The 17,282-nt window shown below is 43.8% G+C and overlaps 1 protein-coding gene across 1 annotated transcript in view; it reads left to right on the forward strand.

The window, feature by feature from the left end:
* The window catches only part of CBLB (Cbl proto-oncogene B), a 111,587-nt gene that overhangs the window by 85,544 nt on the left and 8,761 nt on the right, over window positions 1-17,282 (forward strand). The window contains exons 11-17 of the mRNA XM_009896990.2: window positions 731-916; window positions 3,130-3,495; window positions 5,474-5,568; window positions 5,964-6,101; window positions 12,224-12,312; window positions 12,412-12,543; window positions 13,995-14,132. Of these exons, the coding sequence (XP_009895292.2) occupies window positions 731-916; window positions 3,130-3,495; window positions 5,474-5,568; window positions 5,964-6,101; window positions 12,224-12,312; window positions 12,412-12,543; window positions 13,995-14,132 (1,144 nt within the window). The remainder of the gene's footprint in view (window positions 1-730; window positions 917-3,129; window positions 3,496-5,473; window positions 5,569-5,963; window positions 6,102-12,223; window positions 12,313-12,411; window positions 12,544-13,994; window positions 14,133-17,282) is intronic.

Consider the following 17,282-nt stretch of genomic DNA (forward strand, 5'->3'; position numbering starts at 1 on the left):
AGGTGACAGAGGAGTGGCTGAGGGAACTGGGATTCATTAGTGTGGAGAAGAGGGGGCAGAGGGGAGACCTCATTGCTCCCTACAGTTCCCTGAAAGGAGGTTAGAGTGAGGCAGGGGTTGGGTCTTTTCTCCTTAGTATCAGACAGTAGAGTGAGAAGAAATGTCCAGAAATTGTGCCAGAGGATGTTTGGGTTGGATAGTGGGAAAAAAATTGTTGCTGCAGGAGTGGTCAGGCATTGGAACAGGCTGCTCAGCTAGGTGGTGGAGGCACCATCCCTGGAGGTGACATGGCACTTTGGGACATGGTTTCATGGCCATGGTGGTGTTAGGCTGACAATTGTACTTGATGATCATAGTGATCTTTTCCAGCCAAACCAGTTCCATGATTCTGTGACTGCCTCTGTGGTTTTTCCCTTCTGTATGACAATCACTTTTGGTTGGTTGGCTTGGTTTTAATTTTCTTAAACATATTGCTGGGATATATATCCTTTTATTTCCATCACAAGTTAGCATGGATCTTAGTTTTGAGGTAGAACAACTTGTAGACTTCTTTTTTAGTAACTGCAGGATATATTGTCTATTATTATCTATTAATTAAAAGAGCAACAGGATGCCCATTATGATAAATTACTACCAGTCATTACTTGACAAGCATCTAATGTTTTAGTCATGGAATGGAAGTTCTGTACTTGAGTATCCTGTAAATAGTAATTTCTTTTCTGTCTTGAAGTGCAATGAGAGGCAGAATTCACCAGTGACTTCACCAGGATCTTCCCCTCTTGCACAAAGAAGAAAACCACTTCCAGACCCTCTGCAAATCCCACATCTTAGTCTTCCACCTGTGCCTCCTCGTTTGGATCTTATTCAGAAGGGAGTGGCACGGTCACCATGTGCCAGCCCAACTGGATCACCGAAGGTAAGTCTTACTTAGTCATTCTGTCCCTGTACTCAGCACTGGTTAGGCCACACCTTGAGTACTATGTCCAGTTCTGGGCCCCTCAGTTTAGGAAAGATGTTGAGTTGCTGGAATGTGTCCAGAGAAGGGCAACAAAGCTGGGGAGGGGTTTGGAGCACAGCCCTGTGAGGAGAGGCTGAGGGAGCTGGGGTTGCTTAGCCTGGAGAGGAGGAGGCTCAGGGGAGACCTTCTTGCTGTCTACAACTCCCTGAAAGGAGGTTGTAGCCAGGTGGGGGTTGGTCTCTTCTCCCAGGCAACCCGCACCAGAACAAGAGGACACAGTCTCAAGCTGTGCCAGGGGAGGTTTAGGCTGGATGTCAGGAAGTTCTTCCCAGCAAGAGAGCTTGGCCATTGAAATGTGCTGCCCAGGGAGGTGATGGAGTCACCATCACTGGAGGTGTTTAGGAAAAGACTGGATGGGGTGCTTGGTGCCATGGTTTAGTTGATTAGATGGTGTTGGGTGATAGGTTGGACTCGATGATCTCAAAGGTCTCTTCCAACCTGGTCTGGTTCCTATCCTATCCCATCCTATCCCATCCTATCCCATCCTATCCCATCCTATCCCATCCCATCCCATCCCATCCCATCCCATCCCATCCCATCCCATCCCATCCCATCCCATCCCATCCCATCCCTTTACATTTTTCAGTGACGTGGTTTTGAAAAATGCTTAGTTTACTCCTTGAAATAAATAAATATGGGATTGCAAGGAAATAAGATGGGGGGGGCAGCAAAGAATAATGTCACGATCAAAATATTTTGTAGTTAAAATAAAACCCCCAACAATTCAGTCCTGCCAGTCCTACTTCAGTCCAAACCCCTCTTTTTCTAAAATGGCAAACAAGAAATAGAACTACAATGCAGAGCAAAAAAAGTTGACCCAGCCATTATGTTCCTCTGTTGACAGGGGGAATAATTATTTTTCTTAACTGGCAGCTTAAGTAAACACTTTTTTATTTAATATACTGTTTATGTTAATAGACTTGCAGGCAGCACCACCTTATTTTCAATCTAAGCAGCATGTTCAGATTGGATATTAGTTTAGATTGGATATTAGGAAAAATTTCTTTCCTGCAAGAGTGGTCAGGCATTGGAACAGGCTGCCCAGGGAGGTGGTGGAGTCGCCATCCTTGCAGGTGTTCAAGAAACCTGTGGACATGGCACTCTGGGACATGGTTTAATGGCCATGGTTGGACTCAATGATCTTAGAGGGTTTTTTCCAACCTTAGTGATTCTGTGATTCTATTTTGAGGTACTGCTCAAAAGAATAATGCTGGGCTAACCAGTGACGTGAGAGCAAATGCCATTCTTACTTTGGAACTTTGTGACCACCATCTCTTAAAATGGTAAGAATAGAGTAGAGTAGAGTAGAATAGAGTAGAATTGAATTGAATTGAATTGAATTGACCAGGTTGGAAAAGACCTTCTTGGCCACCTAAGCACACTGCTGACTTACGTTCAGGCAGCTATCAAACAGCAACCCCAGCTCCTTTTCTGCTGGACAGTTTCCAGCCCCTATGGGGTCACTGTTACCCAAGTTCAGGAGCCAGCACTTGGCTTTGTTGAACCTCATACAACTGACCTTGGCCTGTCGATCCAGCCTGTCCCAATCCCTTTGCAGAGCCATTCTGCTCTCCAGCAGATGAACACTCCCACCCAATACAGTGTCACCTGCAAACTTACTGAGAGTGCACTTGATCCTCTCACCCAGATCAGTGGTCAAGGTATTAAAGAGAACTGGCCTCAGGAATGAGCCCTGGAGAACACCACTAGTGACTTTGCTTTCCTTGTGTTTATTCAAGGTCACTCAATAATTCCCTTTTGGATGTAGTTTTTCTCTTGTTTGGGTTTTTTTTCCTGCAGCAGGAAGTCTAGAAGGATTCTGGGGAAAAAACAATGGGTCAGTCAGATAAATGTGGTTCAGTCAGTTATCTGTGCTCCCTTCCACTCCTTGCTTGGCTTACTCATGCAGCAGCAGGAATGGAAGCATGCTTTCTGAAGAGAAGTCAGGTTGTCTCCATCATGTGAAGACAAGACTAACATTGAATCTTACTGGCAAGTGTGCCTGTGGTGCCTTGAAAACAGAAATAGTAAAGATACTTAGTCATGACAGAAACATGCATGCCTGGATGATGTAACTCTGGGGCTTTTTTGTAATTTTCTGTGTTGTTTAGTCTTCTCCCTGTATGGTGAGGAAACAAGACAAACCTCTTCCAGCACCACCACCTCCCTTGCGTGATCCTCCACCGCCCCCACCGGAGAGGCCTCCTCCGATTCCGCCAGACAACAGGATAAGCAGACACCTGCATCACCCAGAAAGCGTGCCTTCCAGAGACCAGCCAATGCCTCTTGAGGGCTGGTGTCCCAGAGACGTCTTTGGGACGAATCAGCTGGTAGGATGTCGAGGAGGGAGCGATGCTTCTCCCAAAGCAGGACTGACTGCAGTTTCCAACCTCAATGGCAGGCACAGCCGCCTGAGCTCTGAGTCGGGATTTATGAGGAAGCACAGACGCCACGAGCTGCCTGCAGAAGGTGCCAAGGTATGAAATGAGCTTTGGAAATGGGCATCCTAATTTGATACCCTGCTTGTACTGGCTACCATACTGCTTCTATTGGTCAGTTTTGATCTGCTGCTTCTGAATCTTTCCTGTAGATCCTTAATAATGAGACTGGTCAGAAATAAATGCTTTGTTAAATACTGCAATCTATAAACAATGTGTTGAATCATAGAATGGTTGGAGTTGGAAGGGACCTAGTGCCAACCCCTACCACCATGGGCAGAGACACCTCCCACTATACCAGGGTGCTCAAAGCCTTGTCCAGCCTGGCCTCAAACACCTGCAGGGAGCCTTGAGGAATCCATGAGCTCCGTGTGCAAATTCCAGCGTCCCACCACCCTCACTGTCAATTTCTTCTTAATAGCCAGTCTAAATTTACCCTCCTCAAGCTTCAATCCATTCTCTCTATCACTACAAGCCCTTGTGAAAAGTCCCTCCCCAGCTTTCTTGTAGGCCCCCTTCAGGTACTGGAAGCCTGCTCTGAGGTCTCCCTGGAGCCTTCTCTTCTCCAGCCCCAACTCCCTCAGCCTGTCATCACAGGGAAGGTGCTTCAGCCCTCTGATCATCTTTGTGGCCTCTTTTGGACCTGCACTAGCAGTTTCATGTCCTTGTGCTGGGGGCCCTAGACATGCATGCAGTCCTCCAGGTAGGGTCTCATGAGAACAGAGTAGAGGGGCAGAATCACCTCACTGGTCCTGCTGGTTGCACTTCTTTCGATGCAGCCCAGGACACAGCTGCCTTCTGGGCTGCAAGCAAACACTGCTGGCTCATGTTGAATTTTTCAGCAGCTGACACCCCCAAGTTCTTCTCTACAGACTGCTGTCTAGCCATAAGACAAGAGAGTCTAAGCTACAACTTTAACATGAAACCTTCTAAAAATACCTTGGAGAAAAAAAGTCTAGATTTGCTGTGGGTTTTTTAGCCAATCATTCATAGATGTAGTGCATGATAATAAGATCATAGAATCATTAAGATCATCAATATATCACTGTATGGTGGGGGAAAATTACATAGCCTCACATCCACTTTGGAAGTGGTTTACACTGTAATTGTGCATACATTTGGTGATGGAATAGATGTTCCAATTATCTCTGTCATAGGTGAGGACTTGGTAAGTCTTCAGTCTCTGATCTATGCTATATATGCAGATGATGTATACAAAGGTGATTAAATTGTCAGATATTCTGTGTGCATTAGCATGAAAAGCTAAGTATTCAAAAGGCCAGTTGTGGTGTTCCTTACTAAAACATTTTTTTCCAAAGAGCATTAAATGAGCCATGAAGTTCAGCATACTCTAATGGAAAACATCTAACCTTCCTTGACCTGAAGAACGAGTAAACAAATACACATCCAAAGCCAAGCTAAATGTAGAATCATTTGTTGTATCTTTACCACTGGCTGTATGGAATCATAGAACTGTTTTGGTTGGGAAAGACCTCTAAGATAGTCGAGTCCAACCTTCAACCTAAGACCACCATGGCTGTTAAACCATGCCCCAGAGTGCCATGGCAACACATTTCTTGGAGCACCTCCAGGGATGATGACTGCACCACCTCGCTAGGCAGCCTGTTCCGATGCCTGATCACTCTTGCAGCAAGGACATTTTTGGTTTGCAGTCTTGAAATACTGATTTTCCTCCAGGGAGTTAGCTGGAACCAAGTAGTCCATCTAGTAACTATGACAGAGAACTTCCTCTTTTGATGAGAAGTTTTAAGCTGAAGTGTTCTACAGCTCTTGTGTGGAGTGAGCTGTAGGTTGTATGAGAGACAGGCGACAGCTATGTTGTGTAAACTCCTAGGGAAAGCTTTACCCACAGTCTTCCCAAGGTCTGTTTTGTAATACCTACTTGGTGAGGATTCTGTGATGATAAACAAGAGATACCCATGATCTTTAAGGTCCCTTCCAGCCCAAACCATGGTATGATTCTATGACTATTCTATAACACCTGTGTGATTTTTAGGTCTTTTCAAACGGTCATCTGATAAATGAAGATTACGACGTTCCCCCACGGCTTTCACCCCCTCTTCCAGCTGCTTCCATCACCCCCAGTATAAAGTAAGTTAACTTTAGCTCTAACATAAACATGGTAATGTTAGAAAACAGCATTGATTCCCAGGTGCTAAATGAAAACCAGGAAAAGGAATGGAGTAAAATAAAACAACATAACTTGGTGAGGCATTTTCCGTGAAATTTAATACAGTTTTACAAAGGAAGTGTAAATGGTATGAAGAGTATTTATCAGGTCTGATGTTGATTGAACACACTGCAGTTATACAGGAGGAGAAAATCATTTGTGTCAGGTCTTACAAGTTCTAGTTTGACATGATGATTTTTGTCTGTGGCAGACATTCGTTACGGATGTTTAGGCTAAAGGAGGGTATTTGCTGTGTTATATTGAGGTCAATTATGGAACAGTTAAGGCAAAACTGATCATTTTCTCATCTTTTCAGGTGCCCTGTTCCTTCAGCAAATCCTCTGTCTGACAAATCAAGGGATCACACAGATGATGATGATGAATACAAAATTCCATCTAACCATCCTGTAGTACTGAGCTCGCAGCCATCTCATAGTCACAATATGAAGCTTCGGTAAGGTCATTTAGCAGCCTTGAAGGCAACTTACTTACAAAAACACTGGGTTTTTTTCCACTGAGTTTAATTGAATTCAACATTGCTAATGATGGTTAAACTTGCCTCTGAAAGTTTCTTAGATTTTCAAGCTCAGATTAGGGAGGTTGTAGCCAGGTGGGGGTTGGTCTCTTCTCCCAGGCAACCAGCACCAGAACAAGAGGACACAGTCTCAAGCTGCACCAGGGGAGGTTTAGGTTGGATGTTAGGGAGAATTTCTTCATAGAAAAAGAGATTGGCCATTGGAATGTGCTGCCCAGGGAGGTGGTGGAGTCACCATCTCTGGAGGTGTTTAGAAAGAGACTGGATGGGGTGCTTGGTGCCATGGTTTAGTTGATCAGATGGTGTTGGGTGATAGGTTGGACTCTATGATCGCAAAGGTCTCTTCCAACCTGGTCTATTCTATTCTATTCTATTCTATTCTATTCTATTCTATTCTATTCTATTCTGTCCTACCCTATCCTGTCCTACCCTATCCTGTCCTACCCTATCCTGTCCTACCCTATCCTGTCCTACCCTATCCTGTCCTGTTCTGCTTAGTGCCTCTGTTTCATTTGACCACAGTCATAAACCTATGGCACTTGAAGCCATGGTTTAGTAGTCATGAGGTTTTAGGTGACAGGTTGGACTTGATGATCTCTGAGGTCTTTCCCAACCTTATTGATTCTATGATTCTGTGAAATTCACTTTATTGTGGCTCTGTTGGTCAGAACAGAGTGGGGTTTGATTTTGAATACAATTTCTACAGTTGATCCTTTGAGGTTTTCAGAGCTGACCAGGAAATTTCAACCCTCACAACTCTTGCAAAAATTAATTTTAAGGTGGATTATGTGTCTGAAATTCCCAAAGTCAGCTTTGAAAATTGTGAACTTTTACATTTTATATAACGGTACTGAAAAATATGTGAATTGGCAGCTATATGTGCATCATTTTATATTCTTTTTGTCCCATGTGTACTACATCTTCCTAGCTGCTGCTTCTCAGGAAGAGAACCTTTTTTTAACATTCAGGAGGAATATTATCTGGTTTGCTTTAAACTTGCTCTAAAATAGTATCTCCAATCTTGCACAGTTCTGAATTGTTAGTGGATTATGGCAAGATGATTTGAAGCCAAGGGACATGGCAGCTGAAATCTGTATCATTCCTGGGTAACGTTTTTGGACTTTGGCTCATAAAGACACCTAGATGTCTGGAATTAAATTAATAAGTCTTGGGGAAAAGAAGGGCTAATTTTCTGCTGGTCCTGTAGGTCAAAAGTGTGATGTTAAAATCAAGTACTGATCTAAGAAGTTCAGACTATTCTGTTGTTCAAGAAAATAAAAAGAAGGCAGTGACTTATTGCCATTTTCCCCTTTCTCTATCAGAATGTGATGTGGGTGTCCCACCATCAATAAAGCCTGACATGCCTCTCATCCCAGTTTCAGGCAATTCACATTTTTAGACCAGTTTAACCAGGATTTAGAACAGCTGGGAGAAAAGGTCAGAGTCTGATCACTCCTTGCATGCAGGTTACAATTTCTGCCTTTATTAGAAGTGCTGATCCAATCTTCGGTGCATAGACATGAATATTCCACAGCTGTCCAAGCTTTATGATCTTAAGTGCTTAAATACTTATCTACTGTATGAGACTTTAAAAAAAGATAAAAAAAATCAATGATTAATAAAACTCTCAGTGTTGGCCAAGCACAAAAAATAGTAAGAAATAAAAAATGCAAAGTCCTAATTCTCTTTTACCTATGCCATTATTTAACTTGGTGTGTTGTGCTTCTGCATAGGAATGTCTCCCTGTACCCTGCAAAGTCATCTAATAAAGGCTGAGTTGCTTGCATGACTAGAGGTACATAAGGTATAACCTTTCTCAGACAATACATCAACTGCAACACAAAAGAGCAGAATGACCTTGGTGTAGCAGCTTCTGAGAATCATGGAATCACATAATGATTTGGGTTGGAAGGGGTCTTAAATATCATCCAGTTCTAACCCCCCTGCCACAGGCAGGGACACCTTCCACTAGACCAGGTTGCTCAAGGCCCCATCCAACCTGGCCTTGAAGACCTCCAGGGAGAGGACAACCTCCCTGGGCAACCTGTTCCAGTGTCTCACCACTCTCACTGTCAAGAATTTTTTCCTAATATCCAATTTAAATCTACCTTCTTCCAGCTCAAAGCCATTGCCCCTCATCTCATTTCGTCACTCCAAATGCTTGTAAAAAGTCCCTCCCCAGGTCTCTTGTAACTCCCTTCAGGTACTGGAAGGTTGCTCTAAGGTCTCACTGGAGCCTTCTCTTCTCCAGGCTGAATTTTCCCAGCCTTTCCCCTCAAGAAGGTCCTTCGGACCTCTGATCATCTTCTTGCCTTCCTCTGGACCCACTCCCAACAGTTTCATGTTCTTCTTGAGCTGGGGGCTCCAGAACTGGGACCAGTTGAATCCAAGAACATTTAAACTGTTTTGTGGAAGTTTTGGATTCAGACTAGCCCTAACCATGGGCCTGTGACCAGAGTGCCCTTCAGTAACCGCAGCATGTTGGACAAGCTCCTCCAGGACATCTTTTGAGTTAACATCATCTGGAAGCAATTGAGTCTGCCTATGTGCTCTGAGCCCTCTCTGCAATGTACACCTAAATGCCTTAAGTGGAGATAGATGTCTTGTGGAGATCTGTTCCATTCCATACTCCTGACTCAAACTAAAACCTGTTAGGTGATCCTGCTTTGGCAAGGGGGTTAACTAGATAATGCTGGGAGGTCCTTCCAACCCCAACCATTCTGTGATTTTATGATCACTGGGCTAATTATTACCTGAGTAGAGTAGAGTAGAGTAGAATAGAGTAGAGTAGAGTAGAATAGAATAGAATAGAATAAACCAGGTTGGAAGAGACCTTCAAGATCATCATGTCCAGCCTATCATCCAACACCACCTAATCAACTAAACCATGCAACCAAGCATCCTGTCAAGCCTCGTCCTGAACACCCCCAGCGACGGCGACCCCACCACCTCCTCGGGCAGCCCATTCCAATGGGAAATCACTCTCTCTGGGTAAAACTTCCTCCTAACCTCCAGCCTAAATCTCCCTTGACACAGCCTGAGACTGTGTCCTCTTGTTCTGGTACTGGCTGCCTGGGAGAAGAGACCAACCTCTCCCTCACTACAACCTCCCTTCAGGTAGTTGTAGAGAGCAATAAGGTCACCCCTGAGTCTCCTCCTCTCCAGGCTAAGCAACCCCAGTGAGTCTGCAGTAGTGCCATCTGAAGTTACCTTGCTCCCTGTGGCTGATTTGGTCATTGGAAATGCAGAATAGATTCAAATTAAAGGATAAAATCATAGAATCAATAAGGTTGGAAAAGACCTCAGAGATCATCAACTCCAACCTATCACCTCATGACTACTAAACCATGGCACCAAGTGCCACATCCAATCCCCCCTTGAACACCACCAGGGATGGTGACTCCACCACCTCCCTGGGCAGCACATTCCAATGGCCAAGCTCTCTTTCTGTGAAGAACTTTCTCCTCACCTCCAGCCTAAATAATACTCTTTGTGATCTGGTGTCTGTGCTGAAGAGTCAGTGTTGCATCCACAGCATCTGAGAGATTGAGCCAATCTAGTTTCAGAGATAGAAGCAGCACTTCCTTTACTACTTCCCTGGGGAAATTTATTGAATAATAACAAAATAGCTCTTACCATTAGGGGTTTCTTGCTTTGTTTTTAAAGTCTTGCAATTACTCTTACATTTATTGCATTACTCCCAGTTACAACTCTGGGGACCACAAACACAATTTTACTTCCTCTTTCCTGTTTATATAATTTAAATGATTCCAGAGCTTTCTTCATTCCTCCTTGCCATATGGTCAAAGCTGATAAGTTTGTTAATGTTTGGACTATTGGTAAAAACCCAAGGCCTGAAATTTTAGCTGCATATAGCTCTGGCAGATTTGCCAGTATTTAGTAATAATAATAATGCATTGTGGGTTGGGATTTTTGTTTTGAAGCTGGAATTGTTCAGTGTGGTGGCCTTTTTCCAAGGAAACTCTCAGGGTCTTTTTTTGCCTGAATGTGTACAGTCCACAGTTCCAATGACAGGACTAAAGTCCTAATTCTTTCACATTTATTTAAACAGTACTTAGTGTTATGAAAGGGGTTTTGTCCTGTGTTTCTCCCTGTTGTACTTGAACACAGTGATGAGTGGCATCCCTCAAGGGTGTCTGTTCTGGGTCCAGCGCTGTTTAACATCTTTGTCAGTGACATGGACGGTGGCATTGAGTGCACCCTCAGCAAATTTGCTGATGACACCAAACTGTGTGGTGAGGTGCACTCACTTGAAGGGGAAGGGATGTCATTCAGAAGGATCTTGACAGACTTGAGAAGTGGGCCAGCACATAAGGTTTGACAAGTCATAGAATCATAGAATCAATGAAGTTGGAAAAGACCTCAAAGATCATCAAGTCCAACCTCTCACCCAACACCTCATGACTATTAAACCATGGCAACAAGTGCCACATCCAATCCCCTCTTGAACACCTCCATGGATGGTGACTCCAAAATCAAAGTGCAAGGTCCTGCGTCTGCATCACACCAACCCCAGGCACAACTAAAGGCTGGGTGCAGAGTGGGTTGACAGTAGCCCTGAAGAAGACTTGGGGGTGTTGATTGCTGAGAAGCTCAGCATGAGCTGGCAGCAATCTGTATCCTGGGCTGCATCAAGAGGAGTGAGGCCAGCAGGTGTTTCTTCTTGTTCAATCTGCTCTTGTGAGATCCACCTCGAATACTGCACCCAGTTCTAGTGTCCCCATCATAAGAAGGGCATGGAACTGTTGGAGCCAGTCCAGAGGAGGGCCAGAAAGATGATCCAAGGGTTGGAGCACCTCTGCTATGAGGATAGACTGAGGAAGCTGGGGTTATTCAGCCCAGAAAGAAGACTCCATGGGGACATTATAGCTGACATCAAATACATGAAGGGAACCTACAGGGAGGCTGGAGAGGGACTTTTCATAAGAGTGTCTAGCAATAGGACGAAGGGGAATGGTTTTAAGCTGAGGCAGAGTAGGTTTAGACTGGATTTTAGTAAGAAGTTCCTCATTGTGAGGGTGGTGAGACTCTGGAATAGGCTGTCCAGAAAGGTTGTGGATGGTTCCTCCATGGAGGTGTTTGAGGCTGGGCTGGATGAGGTCTTGAGCAATGAAGTCTAGTTGCGAGGCATCTCTGCCCATGACAGGGAAGTAGGAGTAGATGATCTCTTAAGCTCCCTTCCAACCTAATCCATTCTGTGTTTCCATGTTCCTACAAAAGAAGCCTTCAATATTTTCCTGACAAGATTATAGGCAACTTTGGACTGTTGGGTACAGGTGATTTTCATATTCAATAGTTCAATTCTGAGGACATATTCTGCTTCCAGTTAAAACAAATCAGTAAACTGTGGTCAAAGCATCAGCAAGATTCTGCTTTTTGATGCAGAAATGAACAGGAACCTGCACAACTTCTTTGGCTAGTTCAATTGTTATGGTTTTAAATGCTTCATTAGGCATTGGTGCTGGTGGTGTGTTGTAGTGTTCTCTTTGTGGGTTTTTTTGGTGTTTGTTTTTGTTGGGTTTGGGGGGTTTGGGTTGGTTGGGTTTTGTGGTGTTTGTTCTGTTTAATGACTTTTCTGTGTACTTCACAGTGGATAATTACCAAAAATCTCCATTTTCCTTTATCATATTTCTGCTAGGGAAAACTCAACAGCTGGGAGAGCAAAACAGGATTGAGTCTGTGACTTAACCTGTGTGAATAAAACTAATGAGCTGAGCTCTGAAATGAGAACTATATTTAATATTAGTTTTTCTTCTGTCTTGCATTTCAGCCTTGAGTAAGTTTTTTAAGCTGTATCAGCATCCCTCCGGAAAGCAGTGCAGCCCTTCCAAGCATTTTTATTGATGGTTAGCCAGTATCTGCTCTCAATATAAACCTCATAATTGTTTTTAATTGGTCCCACTTATCAAGTCTTTCATTCATTTTTCATATAATAAGCTGCCAGCTCAGGTACTTGGTCATTCTGGGGGTTCATATTTGGATAACTGGCTGATTGCTTCCTGTTCAATGTCTGTCTTCAGGGTGTGTGAGAATGGTCAATGTGCTGGAGTCCTGAATGGAACACACAGTGCTGCTTCTGAGGTGAAGAAATCCAAACATCCAGAGTTAGGTATGGTTGTCTTTCTCACTGCTTAGCAAGAAGATGTACTCTGTGCTGTTGCAGGGGTACAGCAAGAAAACATTCACTTCTTGTGATTGTGTCATTCAGGAGATGTCTGTGATGCACCTACTGTTCCGGTTCCTTTGCCACCTGCACGACCTCCTACCAGAGACAACCCAAAACTCAGCTCTTTGCTCAACAGGACACCCTCCGATTATGATCTTCTGGTGCCCCCTTTAGGTTGCAGACTTTTTGCTGATCACATTTCGTGGTTAACATTGCTGAGATGAACAACCAAATGCCATGTTTATTCAAAAGCAGCCAGTGCTGAGTATGTTAAGAGTACCAAACTCTATGGGCTAGATTTTACAGCAAGGAGTCAGTATCTGTCTGAGTGATCTGGACTTGGTAGCTGTTTGTAAGTCCTCATGTAAGACATTTGAAAAGACAGTCCAAATCTGAAATCAAGCTGTAAAGAAAATCAAACCCATTTTGCCTAAAATAAATTATATTCACTTTCTCCCTTAATATGAAGTTTGAGCATTGCAATTGGGTACAGGAATGGAGAGTTTTTTCCTGCTATAGCTTGGATACCTAATTCCATTTCTTTTGTCAAATGCAGAGAAGTGGTATTTAAGCCAAGGAAAATGAAATCAATAACTTTATATCTGGGTGCTTTCCATTATCAAAGGACAGTTCAAAATTCACTGCTGCCTCCAGTCACTGAAAGATACCTTTTTCAACCCTAATTTCTGCTCTGTGATGCACAGAAGTCAGGGAACTCAAACATGTACAAATAATACACAAATTTATATATGTATACTGGGACTGTGCTTGGTCACCAACCACACCTTCATTGACAAACTCAGCTGTGTGATTTTACCTGTCCATGTGTGTCATCATCCAATTTTCTGGTTCCATAAAACATGTTGAACATTGCCATCTTCCTGCATTATACTCTTGTCTGCTCCCTGAAGTGTACAAGAGTACATAGAATTGAAGGAGAAGAGCACCCAACAATCACACTGCTTGGGGACTCTAGTCCTGTCTTCACCACTTCTGTGTAAAGGTGATAGGATGAGAAGGAATGGATTGAAGCTGGAAGAGGGGAAATTTAGACTAGATATTAGGAAGAAATTATTTACCGTGAGGGTGGTGAGACACTGGAACAGGTTGCCCTGAGAAGGTGTGGGTGACACCTCCCTAGAGCTGTTCAAGGCCAGGATGACCAGGGCCTTGAGCAGTGTGGTCTAAGTGGAAGGTGTCCCTGCCCATGGCAGGGAGGTTGGAACTAGATGGTCTTCTAAGATTCCTTTCCAACCCAAACCATTCTATGAATCTGCATTTGCTTAGCTGAAACACAGCTGTTACACCACCAGGATATTCAGTGAAGCTTTCATTATAATTCATTGAATTTGAGCCACTAAAAGAAATCTCTCCCTGCCAGTGTCCCAGAAAAGAAACTGAGCATTGCAAAAGGTCATCCAGAGCATGTTTTAGAAGAAGGTTGTGCATAGCAGGAGTCAGGTTTACATTTTCATTACTGGAGTTGCTGAAGTGCTAGATGAACCCTGAGAGTAAAGGCCTTGGCAGCTAGAGAAAGCTAAATTTTAAGCATCACTTTTTATTCTACAGTTCTTAATGAAGTGCTGCTGATCTCTTTCTTTTTTCCTTTCTTTCTTACAATGCAGGTGAAGATACCTTTGATAACTCACCCCCTTCACTGCCACCACCCCCACCACCTGCTCGGCACAGCATGTCTGAGCACACAAAACCTGCTGGCTCAGGAAGCAGACCTCCCTCAGGACATGAACTGTTCCTTCACCCTGGTAGGAACACAAAGGACATAATGTATTCCATTTCATTTTCCTTTCACTGGGAAGCTTCTCTCTTTCCTGATAAAGTTTAAGGCATTGAGGTGCTGGAGCATGTCCAAAGAAGGGCAACAAATCTGGTGAAGTGTCTGGAGAACAGGTCTTGTCAGAAGTGGCTGAGGGAAGAGGAGGCTGAGGGGAGACCTCATTGCTCTCTACAGCTGTATGAAAGGAGGTCGGGGTGAGGTGTGGGTTAGTCTCTTCTCTGTAGCATCAGATGATAGAATTAGAGGAAATAGCCTGAAATTGTGCTGGGGAGGTTTAACTTGGACATTAGGAAAAATGTCTTTCCTACAAGAGTGGTCAGGCATTGGAACAGGCTGCCCAGGGAGGGGACAAAGTCACCATGCCTGGAGGTGTTCAAAAACTATGTAGAAGTGGTGCTTGGGGATATGGCTTAGTGGTGGACTTGGCAGAGTAGGGTTTACGGTTGGACTGAATGATCTTGAGGGTCTTTTCCAACCTACATTATTCTATGAGAAGAACATCCTGCTTGGTTAGCCCTGCTGTAAAATTTTGCTGCAAAACTCCCTCACTTGTGAGCACAGTTGCTGACAGCTGTGGTTCACAACCTCGCTGATCAGTTTTCACCCGTCTCTCCCTGTGAATCACTGTGGCACTTTCAGTCCAGTATTCTGCTTGTAAAAGGGATGAAACTTATATTCACAATTTACAGGTTTTGTCTTTGAGCTGGAAAGTCTTTGATTGCCAGGTTAATTAAACTGAATGCCTTTCCTGGTGATGCCTGCAACAGGATTTTTGTCATTATGGAGCATGCCTGTGACATGACTTTTCTTTCCTCTGTGGAAGCTTTCATAGGGTGTTGCTGTCTGATGTTTACCTGTCCCAGGAATATTTTCAGTGATTATCTTACCTTGTGGTGGGGTTAAATATCGTCCTCCTATCTGCTTTTCTTCAAAGCTGAATGGAGAGGAATAAATATTTCATGGGGACCTACAGGACCTGCAGGAATTCTGTGGAGGGACTATTTAGAAGGGCTTGTAGTGATAGAACAAGGGGAAACGGTGTAAAACCAGAGCAGGGTAGATTTAGGTCAGACAATAGGAAGAAGTTCTTTACTGTGAGAGTGGTGAGACACTGGAACAGGTTGCCTAAAGAAGTTGTGGACACCTTATCCCTGGAAGTGTTGAAGTCCAGGCTAGATGAAGCTTTGAGCATCCTGATCTAGAAGGAGGTGTCTCTGCCTGTGGCAGGGGAGTTGGAACTAGATGATCTTTAAGGTTTCTTCCGGCTCAAGCTGGTTCTGTGATTCTATGGTTGAGGCCCCATCCCTGGAGACATTCAAGGTCAGACTTGATGTGGCCCTGCACAACCCAGTCTGGTTGGAGATGTCTCTGCTGACTGCAGGGGCATTGGACAAGCAGACCTTTGAGGGTCCCTTCCAACCCAGTGTCATCTGTGAACAGGATCACAGGAAGGCCAGAAGGTAGATGACAGGTGGTCACATGCAACTACATAATGGCCTGGTAGATGTTTGGCTGACCTTTGTGAATGATAACATGATGAAAGTGAGCTGGTTTAGGTCGAGCTGGAGTGACCTTTCATGAGATGTTTTTCTTATGCATTCTTTTGCCACCCAGCAAGGCCTAACACTGAGTAATTTGCCAAAAGTTTGTCTCTGCAAATCCAGCTCAGTGTATTACTTCCTCATGTAAGCCTCTGAGTGCGTCCAGGTAAAAAAGAGACAGCCTGGTACAGGATTCAAAGGTTGTTCTTCATCAGTGCAGGACCAGGAATTAATTTATCTTCTACTCTTCAAAATAAAAGTAATATAAGCTTCAGCAGTCCAAGCTGAATGGATTCCCACTGAACAGTATAGAATAGAATTAGAATAGGATAGAATTAGAATAGGATAGAATTAGAATAGGATAGAATTAGAATAGGATAGAATTAGGATAGGATAGAATTAGGATAGGATAGAATTAGGATAGGATAGGATAGAAATAGAATAGAATAGAATAGAATAGAATAGAATAGAATAGAATAGAATAGAATAGAATAGAATAGAATAGAATAGACCAGGTTGGAAGAGACCTTCGACACCATTGTGTCCGACCTATCATCCAACACCACCTAATCAACTAAACCATGGCACCAAGCACCCCATCAAGTCTCCTCCTGAACACTTCCAGTGATGGTGACTCCACCACCTCCCTGGGCAGCATATTCCAATGGGCAATCACTCTCTCTATGAAGAATTTCTTCCTAACATCCAGTCTAAACCTCCCCTGGTGCAGCCTGAGACTGTGTCCTCTTGTTCTGGTGCTGCTTGCCTGGGAGAAGAGACCAACCCCCGCCTGGCTACAACCTCCCTTCAGGTAGTTGTAGACAGCAAGAAGGTCTCCCCTGAGCCTCCTCTTCTCCAGGCTAAACAACCCCAGCTCCCTCAGCCTCTCCTCACAGGGTTGTGTTCCAAGCCCCTCACCAACTTTGTTGCCCTTCTCTGGACTCATTCCAGCAAGTCAACCTCCTTCCTAAACTGAGGAGCCCAGAACTGGACACAGGACTCGAGGTGTGGCCTGAGCAGTGCAGTAATAGGAGTGGAGAGGGAAAACAGAAGCCCTCAGAGACCCATACAACCTCTGTTCTATCTGTGTGCAGTTTCCACAACCATGCGGAGTTTGAAATCGTTGTTGCTTCCAAACAGTCTTAAGAAGCACCACTGATGGTGTTAATAATAAAAAAAAAGAAAGAAAAAAACACTTTTAATTTAAAAATCTGGAAGATGTCTCTGTGGCCATCCATTTTTCTTCATATTTGCATAGTGAATACAATCTCCTAGCAGCAGATTTCATTAATCTTAGAAGTGTATACATCTCCTTAGCCATGCATGGTTGTGTAGATTGGTCTTTTTTTATTTGTATGGTATTTCTAAAGCCATATTACTCACTTTAAATCTTGTCAAATAAGCTGTTGTAGATGATTTATGGTGGGCTCTTTGATGAATGGTTTCCATACAAGCCTTGGGGGTGATTTCTCAGCTATCCATCAGAGCCTGTCAGATTAGAATAATAATCTCATCAAACCCAGGTAGGTTTGGACTGAATATTAGGAGAAAATTCTTTACAGTAAGGTTGGTGAGAC

This window comes from Dryobates pubescens, chromosome 8, assembly GCF_014839835.1.
Source record: "Dryobates pubescens isolate bDryPub1 chromosome 8, bDryPub1.pri, whole genome shotgun sequence".
Lineage (NCBI taxonomy): Eukaryota > Metazoa > Chordata > Aves > Piciformes > Picidae > Dryobates > Dryobates pubescens.